Here is a 20,922-nt window from a genome sequence, read left to right as displayed (position 1 = left end):
TGAGTGACAGACTAATACAGTATGCTACTATCGTCATTATAGCTCACAGATTTATGTAGTGTTGGAAATCAAATATTATACTGAAATGTGTTTTAGAAAGGGAATTTGGCTTAGCGTCCCCTGTCTTGAAGCACACGTGTGTACATTTTTCAGATTACACACACACACAGTTTCTAGCACACTAGAAATCTCACTCACCAGCTGCATGGAAGTTTAATGCTTTTAAAGAGCTAGATCAAATTGTGTACATCTAAATCAGCGTTCGCAAGCTTACACGCTCATTCAACAGAGAGGCAATTTATAAATGTATGCTTTTGTATGTATTTGACTTTCTGGTTCTTATAAGTGACTGGTCCACAGTTAATGTGATGAACTTAACCTGTAAGAATTTAAATGAATTAATACATTCACAAAAATGTGGACCTGATATAAATCGGGAAATGTATTTATTTATTTATTTTTTCTAGAAAGGTTATCCATTGAATCCCATCATTTTCAAACATTTTACAAGTGTCCTAAATACCTTTTGGGCCACTCACTGTATGTCACCTTAAGTCCTTCCCGAAGTTTCTATGTATTTGCTAATATATTAATATCTCATTCAGATTCAACTTCTCATACGTCTAAAACAAAGACTGTGCTCTGGAGTTTAATTTAAGAATGCTAGTGTGTCATTTAAAGAGGTATGGAGAGAGTTATTGATAAATGAAAGGATAAATATGGAAGTACACAAGACATTTATCCCATTGGAGAGGTCACTCCTGATGGGAAAACAGCACACAAAGAGCATTCTTATTGAGCTTCACTGTTGTTAGGATGTTTCTCCTCAATAAATGCTTTGTTTCACTAAATTTCTGTGTAATGTGGGTGTGTCAGTGGTACTAGGCAGCTTTCATACAGGAAATAAGTGCATATATGTTAGTTCAGCTAAAGTGCATGGAAATATGAGCCTGACCTCCCTCTGTAAGTAAGGACTGTAAAAGTTATCTTTATTACAGAGGGGAAAATATACATCTAACACTGGTTATATGACAAAGCAGAAAGTGTTCGCATGTCCTTAATGGTGCTGTGAGCTTTAACTCCAAAAGCATGTGTTTTGAATATAGATAGATGTTTTAAGTTTTTCAATTCTGCTGTCAAACAATTTGGTTGTGTTTTAAAATGTAATTGTGGAACTGAAATGTCGAAACCAAAACATCACTATGGCTTGGGTTTCTAATGTTTCTAATTTGTAAAAATATGCTGAGGGAATGACAAAAGTTTAACTTGAGCTAGCCAAGAAAAACACATCAGACACTGGTACGCTGTGGGACAGACTTTCTTTTAGAGGCATAATCAATGTATCCTTTGTTGCTGGTGAAAGGAAAGATAACTATTGTCAAATATTTTTTTACAAGAAGCATGACTTTTAAAATATTCCCATGAGCACTTTACAAAATGGAGGTTCAAAAACAGACAGAGTTCTTCTCCACAAGCAAGGACCACCGGAACATCTGGCAAAATCATGCATATGAAACAAACACTCGTATTGCACAAGAATATGTGAAACTGAAGCGGTCAATCTAGGGGTTGCATTTTTATGTGAGAAGCAAGAAAATGAAACACAGAGTACTATGACATACATGAGAAATGTAATCTAACGCTGTGTGAAATAGAGATGAGAACTGTATGATATTTAATGATTCTGGTTCTGATTCCTCCAAACAATTGCAGGTTCCAAACAGGTTCCTTAACAGTTCCATTAACAATTATTTTAGTGCTTTTAATTAGTAAATATTAGCAAATTAGGAGATTTTTTTTAGAAATACATTTTACAAAATTTTGGCTTTAGTTTACTTTCTTTTTTTAGAAACAATTAATGCAGTCCAGTAACTGCCGATACTATCATTTTGTCAACGGTAATCAAAACTGTTTGATTACCAATATTCTGGTTACCAACATTCTTTCAAAATATATTTTATGCTCTACAAAAAAAAAAAAAAAAAAAAAAGAGAAAATCTTACAGGTTTGGAACAACTTGAGTTTGAGTAAATAATGACAGAATTTTTTTGGGGGGTCTTTCATTTAGTAGTCATCTGTATATCTATATTAAAAAGAAAAAAACATTTGAGAATCAAGCTACAGTAGCTGTATTTTCTAAATCTGTAAAAAGAACCAACCCAGAGTCATGAGTTTGGGATGTGGACTACAGTGTTTTGATGGCTCCTAAAAGTCATTTGTTCAGGATTCAGTCTACACAGTTTTGCGATTTATGTTTTTAAGCCAATAAAAAGAACTAGTCGCTCTTTCTGTAATCGGACAACAGTGTTTGTGTTCTATAAATCTTTTTTTTTTTTTTTTTTTTGACAACCAGTTCTGAAAATACATATTTAATAAATCTAAAAAATGTGATGAAAGATAAAGAGGCAGAATGACAGATCAATCTACCTGCTTCATACAGAACCGTGGCCTGGCTAAGCCCAGGGATGTGGATGCTGCTGGGGGCATTTAGTGAGGCGGTTAATGTGCATTTGACTGCTGCTTACAGGCTCTTTGAGGAAGCTGTAGGTCTGAGAGGCCAAAGTGTTTCATTCCTGCCTCCCACCCATTGCCCCCTGCTCCCTCTACCCATCCAAAATTCAAGATTTTTATTTTTCACATACAGGGTTATATCCAGCACAGAACAACGGACCCTTGCATCATTGGACTTTCTCACCTTCTCAAGCCCAACACAAACAGAGTACGATGTGGAAAAAAGATCCCTTTTTCCCAAGAGTATGCAAGAGAGCTTCACCAGATGTTTATAAACCATAACTTTGAAATATGGCACGTAAATGCTTTCAGGCTGTCATGTAGTGTTAATACAGAGAGAACGACAAAAAAGTCTAATAATTTCCAGATGAGGATTTTTTCTCTCTTTTACTCATGTTGGAACGCGAGGAGTGTCGAAGCTTCATAAATCTGAAATATGTGCTGTGCTCTCTATTTTTTTTTTGGTTCCTCTGGATGCCCCCCACCCAGCTGAAGAAGAAAAACACAGAATTGAAGTGGGCTAAAGAGAGCTTGGCCTCATGGGTGGGGGTAGGTGGAAGAGTTACTGCCCTCTAGTTCATTATAAAAATCAGCTCAGAGTGTTTGCCTTTCTGAGCGGTTTCCTTATGCTGTGAATCGGTGGTGAAAAGACACCAACGTTTGTCATCATTTTGATGAAAATAAATCCATAAAACATGCAAAATCGGCTCATTTTGGCACCATTTCCCCTCACCATTCACTCTAAGATGTAAAACAAACAACGAACAGTCCGCAAAAAGTGCCAAACAGCGTGACCATGAGGAAGTAGTTTTACAACTGTAGAGCATAGTGCCTATGAGACTCAAACCTGGCTTCTCGCTCAATGGAATTCAGAATAAAGGTGAAGAGCAGCAACACCACACTGTAAAGCCTGCAGGGAATTTGGGCACCATGATTAGATTGAGTCCAATAGTACAGCCAAGATGTCAAAATGATGGAGAAACACGCAGTTGACCTGCAGGTCTGGAAGCCATTAGACAGGTTTGAAGCAACACTACACCACACACAGACAGCCATTGCATCCATAATAGCCGTGGGTGTTTGCTATCATATTTCCCCACCTTTTTCTATTATATTTTAGGCTCTACTTTGTTGTTGGGGTTACCTACATGTCTGTTTAAAATTTGTCAATGACCTAACAGACAATAGCTGTAGTGTGTGATAATAATGGTTGAATTTTTCTCCCCTTCTCTCTGTTATGTACACATATATACACACACACAAATCAACACACTCACAGCTCCTGCATTACACCTCACTGTTTATGGAGGTTACAAAGTGCCAAATTCTTGTTCTCACATAATAATTTCCAGGGTTCCAAAGTCATGAAGAATCCCTATTATCTCCCTCCCCACAGATGAACTCATTCACAAAAAGGTCCATATCACACGCTGCACACGGCCAAACTAGAAGGCATTACCTCGATATACTGTAGTAAAGAACTGTATATCCCCTGAGGAAATGAGCAAGAGCTTCTTGAAAACACTCACATACACTCAAGCGTAATTGGGATTCATACATATTTTAGACGTGCAAAGTTTCCTCCCCCCGGACAGAAGTTCCTTGGTCCTTGAGATTAAGCACTCATCTTCGTATTGACATGTTTGTGCAGTTGTAGGTGTTTCGATTTAAGCCCAATCGATTCCTTTAAGTATCTAATATAAGGAAGGCAGGCCATAAACATGTCAAATTAGTGGAAATGAATAGCACCGCACAAGTAGAAGGGGCTGTCGAAGCCCGTACGAGGGACAATACATTAGGAAGAGTTATATGTGGCTGCCCTCTCCAGCACAGAGGGTTAAACGGCGCCTTGGCAGCCTCTGCTCCAAAGTGGATAGGGCTATGTGGTGGTCACACACTGTTTCATTGGCTGGGTTACAACAGCAACAAGCAGAAATTAATGTGAATCTGATTTTAGTGGGCAACATGGCCTGTAAACAGGAGGCTTTCACAAGCCCTCCAGCCCAGAGGAGATGAGCCAGGAGTCAACTATGAACGTGCCAAGATGGAGTAAGGGGGTGGTGGCAAGAATGGATGTGTAGAAGGAAAGATAGATATTTCACAATCACACACACAAATTGGAGATGGATGGATGGACAAATAAACTATAAGGCCTATATGAAGATGCAAGAAAGACAGGCAGAGAGAAACAGAGGCAAAGAGGAAGGGAAAACAAACGTGCACATTTATTTTCCCTCGTATTTATAAAACAGCGAAAACCACCCCACGTTAATAAACCATAATTCCTTTCAGACGGTATTGTATGTTGTTACAAGAACAGCTGGGGCATGTTTTGTCTCAGTGTCGTGGTTCATAGACATATTTCCTGAAATGAAGGGGTGTACAAAAAGATCTTGTACCACAAATATCTGTCTTTACGATTTATCTAGCTATAAACGTTTGTATGAATGCTGCATTTAAATACAGAATTGTTTCATTAAATTGCAAATCTTCCATCACTGATACACAACATTAATCACCAATTAGCTTGTCTTGTGACTTTGCAGTTCTGTCATTATACTACAACCCGAATTCCGGAAAAGTTGGGACGTTTTTTTAATTTTAATAAAATGAAAACTAAAGGAATTTCAAATCACATGAGCCAATATTTTATTCACAATAGAACATAGATAACATAGCAAATGTTTAAACTGAGAAATTTTACACTTTTATCCACTTAATTAGCTCATTTAAAATTTAATGCCTGCTACAGGTCTCAAAAAAGTTGGCACGGGGGCAACAAATGGCTAAAAAAGCAAGCAGTTTTGAAAATATTCAGCTGGGAGAACATCTAGTGATTAATTAAGTTAATTGATATCAGGTCTGTAACATGATTAGCTATAAAAGCTTTGTCTTAGAGAAGCAGAGTCTCTCAGAAGTAAAGATGGGCAGAGGCTCTCCAATCTGTGAAAGACTGCGTAAAAAAATTGTGGAAAACTTTAAAAACAATGTTCCTCAACGTCAAATTGCAAAGGCTTTGCAAATCTCATCATCTACAGTGCATAACATCATCAAAAGATTCAGAGAAACTGGAGAAATCTCTGTGCGTAAGGGACAAGGCCGGAGACCTTTATTGGATGCCCGTGGTCTTCGGGCTCTCAGACGACACTGCATCACTCATCGGCATGATTGTGTCAATGACATTACTAAATGGGCCCAGGAATACTTTCAGAAACCACTGTCGGTAAACACAATCCGCCGTGCCATCAGCAGATGCCAACTAAAGCTCTATCATGCAAAAAGGAAGCCATATGTGAACATGGTCCAGAAGCGCCGTCGTGTCCTGTGGGCCAAGGCTCATTTAAAATGGACTATTTCAAAGTGGAATAGTGTTTTATGGTCAGACGAGTCCAAATTTGACATTCTTGTTGGAAATCACGGACGCCGTGTCCTCCGGGCTAAAGAGGAGGGAGACCTTCCAGCATGTTATCAGCGTTCAGTTCAAAAGCCAGCATCTCTGATGGTATGGGGGTGCATAAGTGCATACAGTATGGGCAGCTTGCATGTTTTGGAAGGCTCTGTGAATGCTGAAAGGTATATAAAGGTTTTAGAGCAACATATGCTTCCCTCCAAACAACGTCTATTTCAGGGAAGGCCTTGTTTATTTCAGCAGGACAATGCAAAACCACATACTGCAGCTATAACAACAGCATGGCTTCGTCGTAGAAGAGTCCGGGTGCTAACCTGGCCTGTCTGCAGTCCAGATCTTTCACCTATAGAGAACATTTGGTGCATCATTAAACGAAAAATACGTCTAAGACGACCACGAACTCTTCAGCAGCTGGAAATCTATTTAAGGCAAGAATGGGACCAAATTCCAACAGCAAAACTCCAGCAACTCATAGCCTCAATGCCCAGACGTCTTCAAACTGTTTTGAAAAGTAAAGGAGATGCTACACCATGGTAAACATGCCCCGTCCCAACTATTTTGAGACCTGTAGCAGAAATCAAAATTGAAATGAGCTCATTTTGTGCATAAAATTGTAAACTTTCTCAGTTTAAACATTTGCTATGTTATCTATGTTCTATTGTGAATAAAATATTGGCTCATGTGATTTGAAAGTCTTTTAGTTTTCATTTTATTAAAATTTAAAAAACGTCCCAACTTTTCCGGAATTCGGGTTGTATAATGGCACTTAATGATGCTTGGAAAACGTAATTAAAGAAAAGAATATATAACATGGGAAATCACTACAATGCATCAATCAGTGTGTCTCTGTCAATAGAGAGTTCTGTCAAACGAACAAGCTTGTATTCTGACCCCATTAAGAACAAATCAAGGGCTGATTTGCTCCATGTCCAAATGTCACACAGAATTAGTGCTATACAAGACAGCAATAATTACGTTTGCCAGTATAGTTCTCAAACTGGGATACTAACATGGAAGCAAAGGATTGGACAGAACAAAAATAAAAAATGAAGTTTAAAAGGTCTGAAAAAACATTCACCACTTTTTTTATTTTTATTTATTTTTTTATCTTGTCTAAACAATTAAAGCCAATGGATACAAGTGTTATTTTGGACCCTACTGACTCATTATACAGTCAAAACATTCTTCAAAATATCTTCTTCAGGTTCGTAACTACATAAGGGTGAGTAAATGATGACAGAATTTAAATTTTTTAGGTGAACTATCCCTTTAAAAATTGCAAAGATCTGTCCTCTACTGTACAGTAGCTGTTATTGAATGTGTTTAGTTAAATGGATACTCCACCCCAAAATGAAAACTTTGTCATTAATCACTTACGCCCATGTCGTTCCAAACCCGTAAAAGCTTTGTTCGTCTTCAGAACACAATTTAAGATATTTTGGAGGAAAACTGGGAGGCCTTTGACCATCCCATAGACTACCAAGTAAGTTATACTGTCAACGTCCAGAAAAGTTTGAAAGACATCGTCAGAATAGTCCATCTGCCATCAGTGGTTGGACCGTAACATTATGAAGCGATGAGAATACTTTTTCTACGCGAATAAAACTAAAATAACCACTTTATTCAACATTTTCTTCAAGAGTCTCCTCTGTGTCACTCCACATCACTCAAACTGCCTACGCTCTTCTGTATCTGCCGTACCACAAGGATGCACAGTGCATCCTTGTGGCGCGGCTCATACAGAAGACATAAGCAGCATAGGGTGATATGGAGAGACACAGAAAAGACTGTTGAAAAAGGAATTGTTGAATAAAGCGCCTTCGTTATTTTTTTTCTTCACGTACAAATAGTATTATCGTCGCTTCATAACTTTACAGTTGAAACACTGATGACAGATTTCATAATTTTCTGGACCTTGCCAAGGTCGAAGACGAACAAAGTGATTAATGACACATTTTTCATTTTGGGGAGTATCCCTTTAATGAATGCTGTTAGAGGTCACTTAGATCGATCAGGTATCAGAAAAACCAGAGATCACCGATGTGTAATGCACTCTTGCAAATGCACCTGCCATAATTGAGTGACGTGCACATGCTCTATTAGCTTTGTGGATTTATTGTGTGGTCCCTTTCCATTTATCTTCTTTATGATGTTGTAATCATTACCACACATTGTGATAAATAATTACTGCCATTGAATAAACAGCTAAACACACCAGTACCTGCACTAATGGCTCCACATTCATAATTCAGCTATCTCACTCTTCTGCCACTCTGCAGTCAATTTACTGAATCACAGCCAATTGGCAGCCACAGCAGGAGGTGAGAATAGCCAGAGCAATCAAACGAACTGTAATATATGCAGGTTTGTCTAACAGAGTTCATGTTGCCTCATTCTCTGTAGTGCCACCTGTGATATATAAACTGCTAAATGCAGCCTCCGTCATCCATTAGGTCCCTCCGACCCTCTCATTAGTCCTACTCACAGCAAATTACCTGCAGCAATTAGAATAAATATCAAACACAACAAGCGCCACTGCGAGCCCTGGCCACGACACATTTAGGTTCATGCAGGAACACCTACTGTGGGTGTTCTGATTAAGGTGAAACTTACATCAGAGCCCTGCAGTGCAGCCTTGGTAAAATACGGTGTTAAATTGACAGTGTCACTGCAGTATTTTTGTCATGTCAGGATTGCACCTTTTGCATTGTATGTTCCGGTTACAGGTGATGAGGCTGACTCAATGATCTGGTTGATTACAGCAGCTTAGGGCATTGGTTCTCAATTCCTGTTCCCTTTGAACTGCAATCATAGCGGAATATCCTATGAAGTCCACTTTGTAGGGCACTTGTGGCCAAATGGAACAAACGTCTGAAATTATAAGAAATGCATACAAAATTGGCAGAGCGTGGGGTCACGAGGACTGTGATTAAGAACCACTGGTTTAGGGGAAGATAATCAGTAAAATTTTGATCTGTTCCTTCAAAAAATCTTTCATATGACTTGGGATATAATGTACAATTGAAGTCACAAATCATAATCTCATGGTGCCTTTGTCTCCTTTTAAAAACTTTTAAGCTCCAGTCCTATTTTTTATAATAATATGAAAAAGCATATTTAAAATTGGTAAGTACATAATCGTGTGAAGATCACAAATACCTGCAACTACAGTCCTGCATAGGCGTATAGTGAAATAAGCAACAAACTGCTGATCTGACCCTGATCTGCAGAATACGAAGTAAATCATGACTTACGCTTTTGACCTTTTCTCTGAGTGCACGTTAATAGCAGTAAATCTGCAGTCATGTCTAGAAGAAACTGTCTGCAGTGCAAAAACCTAGGAAGCTTTTTCAAATCAAGCCTGTATCAGAATGGGCTATTAGGCTATAGAAAAACACGCAACAATAATACAACAATGACTATTTAGAAGATTAACCTAGAGAAAAACATTTATTAAAAAAAATATTAAAAACATTTTATAACCTCTCCATAATTATTGTTATATTAGTACCCAATAAAGAGAGACGGGATATATCGCCTCTGAAGGGCACTTCAGAGTGAAAAAAAATAAAAAATGGCCACCATATTGAAGGGTCGTTTCAAACCCTTCGGGCTGAAGGGCCCTTCGGAATGAAGGATTTCGAAGTGTACAATTGATGGACACTTCAGGCTCCCATGATCCATTGCACAGATTCTTTGCATGATGACAGCGCCTCCGAGTGGGCACGTGATTATGACACAGAAGGGCACTTCAAGTATGTAGCCAGATGAGACAGTGTTCAAAAGACCAGAACGCATTTTTGCATTTAAAACCAAGAAACACAGGAAAGTGGAACATAAAAACATCTTGGTCAATATCCACTTTGAATGTTTTAAGTGGTTACGGTAACTTACCGTGATATATGGCGCTTTTCCATTACCGGTACCAGCTCGACTCGACTCGACTCGCCTCGGCTCGGCTCGCTTTTCGCTCCGTTTTCCATTGCAGATAGTACCTCCACAATAGTACCTGGTTGTCATAGCGACGCTGCAGGAAACTGCCATGACGTAATGTTCTACGCGACACACACCCGCTACCCACACACACAGGACAATGGAGGAAATCGAGTGCATGTTGTTTTTGATCCTCGGGATGTGGCTGTTTCTCACAGCAAGAAGACAAACGTTGTTTTAAAAATGGCAGGGTTATTCTGGATACTATCTGGATACTATTGCTGGCACGTGTAATGATGCCGCAGTGAATAGTGACGATTCTCTCTGACCAATCAGCAGTCTGCTGTGTTTTCACGTCACATTATAGTATCGCCTCAGCTCGCCTCAGCTCGCTTGGAACCTCGCCGGAGGTGGTACAAAAAAAAAGTACCTGGAAGCCGGTACAGGTACAACTTTTACACAGTGGAAAACCAAACAGAGCCGAGTCGAGGCGAGCCGAGGCGAGCTGGTACTGTGTAGTGGAAAAGCGCCAATAGTCTTTAGGTCATTGATGGTTTTAAAGTCAGTGTCATCCAACGGTGCTGTCAGTTTTGTAGTTTCTCTACACTCCTAAACTAAAAACACTGTTGCTTAATTCAGATTAACACGTTGCATCAGCTGTGACAGGACTATGAAGGTAATACAGTAGCAAAACTCGAAAGGTTGAAAATCTGAATGTGAGAACTTGTCATATTAACATTCATATTTGTAAGTTGAAATTTACACCCACAGCTCTGATGTGAAAAGCTTTCAATTTGAACACAGACAATGATCAAACCAGGGTTTTGAATTGGAAGATGTAGATTAATAGTTACAAATGTGAAGAATGACATTTACACAAAGAAAATGACATACACATTTACAACATATTTACTTTTGTACCTTATTTAAGTTTCGCTGCACAAGGTCAAGTCGGCACTTACAACCTCTAAGATCTGGCAGTACAAGTTCAAATCCTAGTGCTCTGAATTTTTGTACTCCTTTTGCGGTATTCCTGTTGCAAAACTCACTTGTGCACTTGTATACATGGATTTCTCGGCGACGTCATCACTGCTTGCGCACGCAACCAAGAGGCAAAAGACCCGCACTCTTCGTACCGGAGTAAATGGTTTAGGTGGTGGTGTTGTCGCTAGTCAAAATGCCAAGGAGTTGTTGCGCTGTCAATTGTACCAACCGAGCCAGTGCTAACATGATAATTCATACATGCATCACAGTATCTCCGGATTTTGATTCGTAAACAGTTGGACGTTTTACATAATGTTATATTAATAATATATTAATATGAAACACAAACAAACAGATCCAACTCTGAAATTGCAATTTATTATTGAGTCAACAAGAAATTGCAAACAATGCAAAATCTACGTTAATTACAATGTTCTTTTACTGAACTCGGCATAACAGATAGCGGTTTTCTGCCTCCTGGATGCGCGCGCATCCGGTATTGTTTGTATACAAGAAACCCGTGTATATGCAGATGTGAGAGAGCAGAGCTGGGGGCAGGACTTTAGTGCGAATGAAGACATTTTATAGATACAGTCGGCATTTAGTCATAGCTGGGGGCGTGGCGAGGGCGGAGTCGGCATGGGGGAAAACACAGCGAACATCGTGTGTATTTGAATGACAAAAATGCACATATTGAGCGCTCATTCCCAGAGACACGTAGAACAATTGTAGTCTCTTTTAACTTTAATATTCATATACACAAGTCCATATCGATATTTGATTTATTTTACAGCCCTAATATAGATATTCATTCAAAAATAGCCAAATTCCGTGACGTTCTGCTTTATACAGCAAGTTCTATTTTTGACTGGATTCCGCAATTCAATCGTTTAGCAAACACAGACGGGGTGAAATTATGAATGAAAGTGTAAAAGTTCTGACACAAAACTAAGTTGTTACGTGTTCACACGCTTTTTAAAGTGGGTTTATGTTCGACACTAGGCTAACGTTACATAGTTTTGCTTCAGGTAGAATGATAAGGCTAATTATATATGCATGCCACTTTCTGAAACAACCTTACACAGTTTTGATAGCGTTAATAATGAACACGATGTTAATATAGCCTGCCTGTGATGAATGCCTACTGCACACATACACATGCTTATGCCGCGTTCCAGGCAACCCGTAACCCGTGTTTTTCCAACCTTCTACCCGTGAAACTGCACTGGAACAGCAGTCAAACCCGTGACTTCCCACCCGTGAACTCGTACTAGATAGATGTACTCCGAGTTACGAACTCTGACGTCACATAGCCTGCGAAACAACAATGGCAGCCTCTACGGATAATATTGCCTATGGATGCAGTGTTTACGCAAGTGGTGCACGTTAAAAAAAATGATTTTAGGACAATATAACCTAATATAATCTAGCTACAATTTCTTGCGCTCAGGAAGTTTGGCGTGACTTGCCTGGAACGCTATAAAGTCGTGAGTCGTGGTTTGAAATCGTGACTTACGGGCTCAAAAACCTGCCTGGAACGCAGCATTAGTCTTGGGATTCTACAACTTCCCTTGATCATCCTCACAACTTATTGCTTGTAGCCATTTTGTCATCCTTTCCGGTTGTGTGTTTATTAGGAAGGATTTAGAACTTCAGTTCATAATTTGTTAGTTTATTGGAGGTACAGAAAACGACACATCAACTCATCGGCGTGATTGTCCCGTGTATTTCAATTGGCGCTAACGCAATGTTTTCCCCCACGGGCTAAATTCACATCATGTGACGGGGCGTTCCCGGGGGCGTTCCTAGACCAACCGTCTGTATCTATTGATCGATGCCCGACCAATGAACAATGCCAACCTGTAAACTTAAATAGTGTAAGTGTAATTACTTTATTTTTTATTACTGCATTTTTTATTTATCATATGTTCTCATTTTTATTCATTTGTTTTATTTTTAATGTGTTTCTAAAGTCATAATTTTGTTATAATCCTATTTTTATCTGTGTACTATTTGCAATATTTATTATTTAGGCTCCTTTTATGATGTTATTTTTGGCGAATTGATGGCCTATTAATAAACTAGGGTAAGTTTGCTCCTCAAACATCATTGTAATTATTAATTATGATATTTATATATAGAAACAGCGATTAAAAAACGAAAACCCATAAATATATTGTCCTTATTTTTTAATTTGTATATAATCACATGTGAGATTTTAGTGATATTTTGAGCACCGAACTAGGAAATGTCCCTAGTTATCATTTGAGAATTCTGGTTCATAATTTATTTTTAAATTAAAACATAATATTTCAACATTAATATATAATACAATATATTAGGCTATTAAATATAATAAATGTTATATAAAGGTTAACAATACCACTGACTTTGTGAGCCTATATGATTTTCAGCTTTCTTTATTTTACAACCACTATAATCCCAATGCATCCAATTCAATCCTACCTCTGAGAGGGAATTGTCACTCCAAATGTTTTGACATTACACGTCCTTTATGGTCCGCTGAAGACCTGATGAGTAGAACAGTGGAGTCATGTAAAAGACATTTGGTTTTGCATTCGCTGCATTATTGTGGTCGTTTTTTGTGTGAACTGTCTGTGCGCCTGAAGAGGCCCTTGGGCTGAAACACAGTCCCAACTCCCCTCTACCCCTTATTCCCCACATCCCACAATCAGTGGGATTTGTGTTGTGAGATGACAGGCATGCGTCCCACGGGAGGTCCACCCCCCCAACCTGTACCCCCATGCTCAGGTACCAGGCAGCATTTCCTTCTGTATTTTGGTGCCTTCCCGCATCGAACACCCCTCTCTGATCTCCGGCATCTCTCTCGTCTCTCTGTGGAATATGAGGACCCTCTCGCTCGCTCACTCGCTCTCCATATCTCTCTGTATCGTGTCCTCTTCTTCTCTCTTGTGGCTTTTTATTCATTCAATTTTTTTCCTCCTTTTCAATTCATCGTCTTTGTCTTGCTCTTTCCTTGTTTTCTCCTTTTCTCTGTTCTCCCCAAGCTCCCCAGTGGGACCCCTGTTTTTTCCTCTCAAAGATGCCTTTCAGCTCTCCCCCTCTATCCCTGCTCATGGGAAGAGCTGGAGACGAGCTGCTTTATTTAATAATTTATTTATTTGGTTTGGGCTGTGGTAGTTCCTGCATGTATTAGTCTTTATCTTAAGGTATCAGTGCAGTAAAGAACATTTCCTGCATGAATAATAATTGAAATGATATGCAATAATGTTGTATGGATTACATCAGGACCTGGCTGGAACATCTGGAAAGCATGCAAGTTGAAAATTTGTCCAATATAACATATTATTTATATATTAATACTATGTAGTAATTTGTATCAAGTATTAAACAATTACAAATATTAAACATAAACAAAACTTAAATATATAGTTGATAATGTAGAAATTCAGAAATACTCATTCAGTCCAATTTTTCCCTATTTATTAAAATAAAAAAGTAAAATAAAATAAAATAGCATAATGCCCTTACCTGTCAGTGCTTTTTTTCCCCATATAAACTTATGAGGAGTTTTATCAAGTTCATCTCAATAGTTTCTCCTAGACAGCAATGTGTTTTAAATTGATCTTCTTTCAAGACCAAATGATCTGAGCTTTGGTATCCACATAAATTTGATTGCCCACAATTTTCTAATTTGTGACTGTTTTTACTTCTTCCGATGAGATGCTACTTAAATGGCATAGCCGAGAACTGAAGGAGCAATCTCTGAGAAATATACATTTTCCTCTGTGTGCGTAACACTCATGCTCTGATGTTTCAGCTTTAAAAGCCATATAAAAATAATCAGCACACTCATTAACGCAGGAAGAGGCTGATTTGCTCTATAGAGTTCCTGTCAGTGAATGTCAACAATGACAAGTAGAGAGAGACGCACACACACACCTCTGTTCAAATTGTCATCTATCACTCATTCCTGTACATTAGCTTCCAGACAGTCTTCCCATGGGATCTGTGATGAAGAGAGAGTCGGAAGAGTGACAGAAAGAGAGAAAAGACACAGTAAGAGAGATGGAAGGAGAGATAAGTAATCCTTCACTTGTGACGTTTAATGTTCAAAGTGAGCTTTGTTTGCTAAGTGCCTCACTGCAGGGTGTGGACTGAAGGTTTTGGGGGTGAGGGGGTGTCTCTCAATAGTCCATTAGCTAATGGCTGTCCAAAGCTCTGCCATCTTACCTCCATACGGCAGCCGACTGTACAAAAATAATGACATAGAACTGAAAATTAGCATAATCAGACATTAGAACTTGGAAGCAATATAAAGAATTCAAAGATCCGACTTGATTCAGAATAAACCTGTGGCATGTCTGACTGAATATAGATAGAGAGAGAGAAAAATACTAATATATTAAAATAGAAAATGCTTATTTTTCAACTGTAATCAAATTAATCAATATTACTGTTTTTACTGTATACATTTTTTTTTTTTTTTTTTTTTACTGTTTGATCAAACATATGTTTGATCTGGCTTTAAAAAATAACAGCAATTTCCACTGAAACCATGTGCCAGATTTGAATTGAATGACTCAAGATATTAACGATTCAAACTTGCATTTCACTAATGTTTCAGGGTCAGGTGAAGCTCCCTTTTAAGCTGTGTTGGAGTTCGCCCTCATGCAGTTGGGTCAGCAGAATCTTGCCAGTGACTTTTACAAGCTAATCAGATCAAGAGCATTTTAAATTAAACATGCAATCAAAAAAAAGGGAGAGATTAATTTTTGCTGATGACCGTAAATGCAAATGATGAGTCAATTAAATGCAACGCGCAGTTCAGTTAATCAGTTGAGGAGCCCATCATTATCATGTTTGCGAAAGTCGGAGCCCACATTCATTATGCCATCAGGTATATAATAATTTAATGAATGGGGCTAATTAAAATGTGCTACTTTATGGGGAATTGGCAGGTTGGGGTAGAAAAAAAGTGGGCTGGGCCCAAGGAGAGATCATTCCCCAGAGGTAATGAATAATAAGACATCTGTTGGCAATAAGATGGCACAAAAATAACATGCTGGGTTACTTTTGTAGCATCTATTTTCCTAACATGACCCCAAACACCTGCTTTTGGAAGAAAGGCTCAAGCAAGACAAAAGACACTCAGAAAAAGAAAAGAAAAATCACTGACAAGAAGAAACTTTAATTTAATATTGTGAACTTTGAAAAGTTATTTTACAGCTTTCATCAAAAATGATAACAATCTATACAGTAGTTTTTGTCTTGAGTTTTCCTATCAATAGAACGGTTCAGTGTGTATCCAGTCAAAAAAAACTATGTAACAAACAAACACAAGAATAGGAGGCAGGAAAAAAAGGAGACCAGCTTGTCTTGTGTCTTGTGTCCTATCAAATGCTAGTCATTTTATAAGGAGTCCTAAACAAAGTAACCATCGCATAACAGCCACATATGGAAAAGACAAACATCATGAATGGTCAGTCATTTCTGATAAAAAGTCCTCACACATCAGCATATTAAAAGCAATTTATCTGTTAGATGGCAGACTTCAGACACACATTACAGGAGACAGCATTTCAACCATCATGAAAGAGACCTGAAGACATTCATCGAGGGCTGATTCGGCTGAAGGTAGAATTAGACAGCGTTACAGACTGGGAGACAGAACCTCAGCTCCGGGGGCAAGGCATTGTGCTCTGATATCGAGTCACTTTGCTCAGGGTGAGAAATTCATCGGCGGTACCTTACAAAGTGCTGTGGCATGACCCAAAACATGCAGGTTCGCATGCACCTCCAGACATCCACTTCAGAACGCATGGTGACACTGTAGAATATGGCTTTGAGCTTCTCCCGCTCTTGTGAACGCAGCAGACAAATGACTGAAAAAAGGCAGCCTTTTGCTTTAAATTAATGAAAAAGTGCAACCAATCACACTAGCATTACATCAAATATAAATCATATAGTCTCTCTTTATAATCCTTCAGGTTCCTTCTCATTTTCCTTCATAATAAAAACAACAGAAAAAGGACAAATAATTCATTTAACCCTCTTCGCTTTAAGTAAAACAGACCAATTTGTGCTTTTTGTTCTGGAAAGAAATCCCTTAAGGAACTCTGTGGCTACTGTTACTGGTAGTGATAGTTGTAAAGTCTGTACAAGTGATTGTACGCTTATGGGTTTGCATTTTTAAGGCATCAATACTGCTGGTACTGATATACGTGTGAGATATAATGGAATAGACAGATCTATAAACAGGCATAAATAATCAGATAAATAAAAGAGGAAAGACAAAAAAACAAAAAACATAGATTAAATCTTCCATTGAAAACGTCCTTCTAGGTTTGACTCGCAAAATAAAACCATCTCTCTCAGAGAAGAGCCCATGCATATTATTACAATAGTACAGGTTGTAAGCCTCAAAGAAAAGATATAGATTTATATATTCATCATATATTTATATATATATATATATTTTTTTTTAATCTACATAACTAAATGCTGTGAGATGCTACTTTTTCTGCCATACATAAAACAATTTCAAAAGGAAAAAAATGTACTTACAAATTATACAGAAATAGACAATGGCGTTTTACGAATAGAACTCCAAAAAAATATATATTTAAAAAAAAAATTGGAAGCTTGACATGATACAAAACATGGATCTAAATTCAAACAAAAACAGCAACAAGAAAAAGACAATGCCGGTGATGAAAGTGAACAGATGGACAAACAATCATGACAAACCTTACACAAGCAAACTAAATTTGGGGAGAAAAGCAATATACAAAATCTGGATATACATACATTATTTATATGGATATTTTACAGAGATTCCCCTCTTTTTGTCTAGAATCTATGATTTGTGTTTGCTAAGTTTGTGAGATTTTATGTAATTTATGCAATGAACTGAACATCAGTCTTATTATGAGCTGCCTTAAGCCATTCTGAGATAAATACAAATGAAACAAAGATTTTGGCAACAGAAAGTATATGTACAAAAATAGACAACTACCAAAGTGAGCCAATCAAACTGCTGTATGTTAGGTGTTTGACAAATTTGGAAAGCATTTTTCATACAGTGCTGTCTAAACATGAAAATTCTTGCTAATTCAAGTCATGTCCCCCAAAAGAAGCCAAAGAAACACACAAAAAGGGAAAAATGGGTTGTTTTAACAGTCGGCTCTGAAACTGTATACTTCATTTAACCTATATCCTTCACTAGCGAACACAACAAGCCAAACACATTAAAATTGATATATCACAGTTTCATTTTCCATAAACAAAGCAAAAACAAAAATTAAAAGCAAAAACAAATCCTCACATTCCTTGAGCACACATAAAATACAAAGGCTTTTTTATTTATTTTATTTTATTTTTTTAATAATTGGCATTGCAACTGAGGGCTCTTTCCTTCAGTCCATCTGTTTACGTCATATCTGTGCTCTTTTTAGCAGCAAATATTTGCATGAACATAAATACTGATTTGTTGTGGAAACTGGGACGCTTATCCTTCTCTTTGAGGATGAATCTGGACATTGAAAATTGCAGCATGACAGCATTTATTAACTCTTAAATAACTTTCCTACATCATAGCTATTCAAACCGGCTGGTACCCAGATGCTTCGTTAAAAAACAAAAAAGAAAAAAACAATGAGGAAGTGAGTATGGCGCTACAATTTCATTTTGTATGAAAACAAACGACATTATGGCAAACTATTTGTTGGCTTCACTCTGGGACAAAAAAAACCTCCCCTTCTTCTTCTCTGTATTCAAACAGTTGGCCTAAATATTCTCATTTGAATTTTTCACGAATGTGTCTGTTCATATAAAACTGCTCAGTATTAACAGAGATCTGTGCTGTTGCCTGTAACTGCTCTCAGAAACATTAGGGATGCACCCGCTCCTAAAGTGTCATGTTTGTGTGATACAGTCTGTAAAATTCATTAAATTCATCAAAAAAAGCCAATGAATAAAAAGGAGATCCATCTCTCCTTTCTGCATGGGCAAAACACGGGGGGAGGGAAAGTCCTTCAGTAGAGCAGTCCAGAAATTAGCTTAAAAACAAAAGCAAACATACGCTTTCTACCCATAAAATGAGATTCCTTTGTTAAAAGGCCTGAGTTTTAAAAGTTCAGTTTTCATGTCTCCTCCACCAGAAATTGCCTTCAGCTCAGAGCGTAGATTCTCCAATGAGAGCTGAAATCAAATGTGTCTCTTCAGCGGCCCAGGAGCCCCTACATGGGAGGAACAATCATCCCTGGGATCGCTATAGTCGTGAAAAAAGAGAGAGAAGGAAAGTGAGACATGGGGTTGTTTGGTTTCATCCGTCATGTAACGAAACCAAAAGAAAAGCATCTGGAAAGCATGCCCTACTCAAATGATATGAACAAATAAGACAACAGTCAACCTTGCACAGAGAGAGAAAGAAATGTTGCATTGTTTTGTGATGACTTGCCATTATACATTTGAAAATCACAATACAGGTTAGTGTTATTTTAGAATTTTTTTAATAAACGTTTTATAAAGATTTCAAGTAGCTTTTATTTTTATATTTTCAAATTATGCATTTTATCAAAATAATGCTAGCTAACAGCTAGTTTTTGTTAAAGTTTTTTTTATTAGTTTTTAGACTGTTTTGAAGGAAATCTATGCATAGAAATGAAAGGGTTAACTAAAGACAATGCTTATGGATCACATCCAAACAACAGGGTAGAAATATGGCTTCAATCAACTGACGGAGGGATGGAGAGACTAAACGAACACAGTAATATATCCCATAATTCTCTGAGCTTTCGATCACACTGAAGCTGTACATTAATCAGAAGGATGTACAATTTCCTGCAAGTGGGTGAGGAATAATCTTTATTCCGTATGATCCACCTAAGGTTGCAGGTCGTCCGTGTTTAATTGGAGTCATTGTCAGGATAAATAGTGACTTGCTTTATAGGCTGTATATCAGTCTCCCCATCAGGGAGCCATTATATGAACAATTCATCAATCCAATTAGTAATAACACTATAGGACAGCTTCGCAACGCATTAGTTAATGCTTCTCTCCCATTAGGACAAAGCTCCACAGGTTCGGAGAAGATGATCAGGATATTCTTACAGTCTGAAGGATTTTGCATTTACATGAAGAGCGTAGAGGACAAATTTAGTTGGAGTTATTTTTACTCTTAAAAATGACTTCCATTGCTGTAATCCAGTTGTATTAAATAATATATTTGACTTGAATAAAAACAGGTCATTTAAAGCAGTTTTTTATTTGACTGTAGCTTTTCGCCTGTGTTTTGATGAGCAACTGAGTGTTTACTTCATGTGCCTATGAGGACTGAAACACATTTATGCAGACATCAATTTTATGAGACAAATTACAAACAAACTGCAATGCTAATAAGAAGTGCATGCAGTGTATACATAGCCTGACCCAAATGAACTTGCTTGCCAACACTTAAACAAAAAATAGCTTGAGCTTAGATAAATAATTTTTGTTCTCAAACATTAAACAGCATTCACTTCTATTCATTATTAGCCAAGAGGAAGCAAGTCCCATGAGCACTGAGCTTGGTTTCTGTCCCACTTTCAGCAGGCCACATCACTACACCAGATTTTTTCATGTAGCATATTGGCTTCCTATTGATTTCCTCTCTCTGGTCCCTCATCTCTAATTCCTGGGTTATTTCCTGAGTGTCTCTGCCTCATTTGGAATGGACAAAAAAATAAAAAATAAAAAATGAGTGATGACCGACAATCATTCATCGGGTCAGAGTGCTGAGTGCATATCAACATATGGAGAGGAAGCACTCCACGCTCGCAGATAAGAGATGTCTGCCTCAAATGTTCAATTACTTTAATATTGTCTCACTGTGGATGTCTAGATATTTCAGATCAACACACAGGGCCAAATGCCCTGTAGAGTAATTGTCATAAACCAGAGAATGCTGATTATGGCTTTGTGTCAGATAACAGTGAACATATGTCTTTATAGATGTTGCACAGGTGGTTTTATGTAGCCTGCTACAGTTTGGCGATTTTTTTATTTTATTTTTATTTTTTTTATAATAATAGTAATAATAAAATCTGAATGAAAAATAAAAC

The 20,922-nt window shown here is 37.8% G+C and overlaps 1 protein-coding gene and 1 long non-coding RNA gene across 3 annotated transcripts in view; one reads left to right on the top strand and one right to left on the bottom strand.

Moving 5' to 3' along the window:
- The window catches only part of LOC132114224 (uncharacterized), a 534,277-nt gene that overhangs the window by 320,352 nt on the left and 193,003 nt on the right, over positions 1 to 20,922 (top strand). The gene's annotated exons all lie outside the window — the stretch shown is intronic.
- The window catches only part of LOC132113679 (transcription factor COE1-A-like), a 129,213-nt gene continuing 126,499 nt past the window's right edge, over positions 18,209 to 20,922 (bottom strand). For both annotated transcript variants that reach the window (XM_059521584.1, XM_059521585.1), the window contains one exon: positions 18,209 to 19,091. Coding sequence is in view for 1 of the 2 variants with exons in the window: in XM_059521585.1 (XP_059377568.1) it covers positions 19,060 to 19,091 (32 nt within the window). In the remaining variant the exon portion in view is untranslated. The remainder of the gene's footprint in view (positions 19,092 to 20,922) is intronic.

The sequence above is a fragment of the Carassius carassius genome, chromosome 33 (assembly GCF_963082965.1).
Source record: "Carassius carassius chromosome 33, fCarCar2.1, whole genome shotgun sequence".
In the NCBI taxonomy this organism is placed as follows: Eukaryota; Metazoa; Chordata; class Actinopteri; order Cypriniformes; family Cyprinidae; genus Carassius; species Carassius carassius.
The sequence above is the reverse complement of the archived record's forward strand: the minus strand, read 5'-3'. Positions and strand labels throughout refer to the sequence as shown.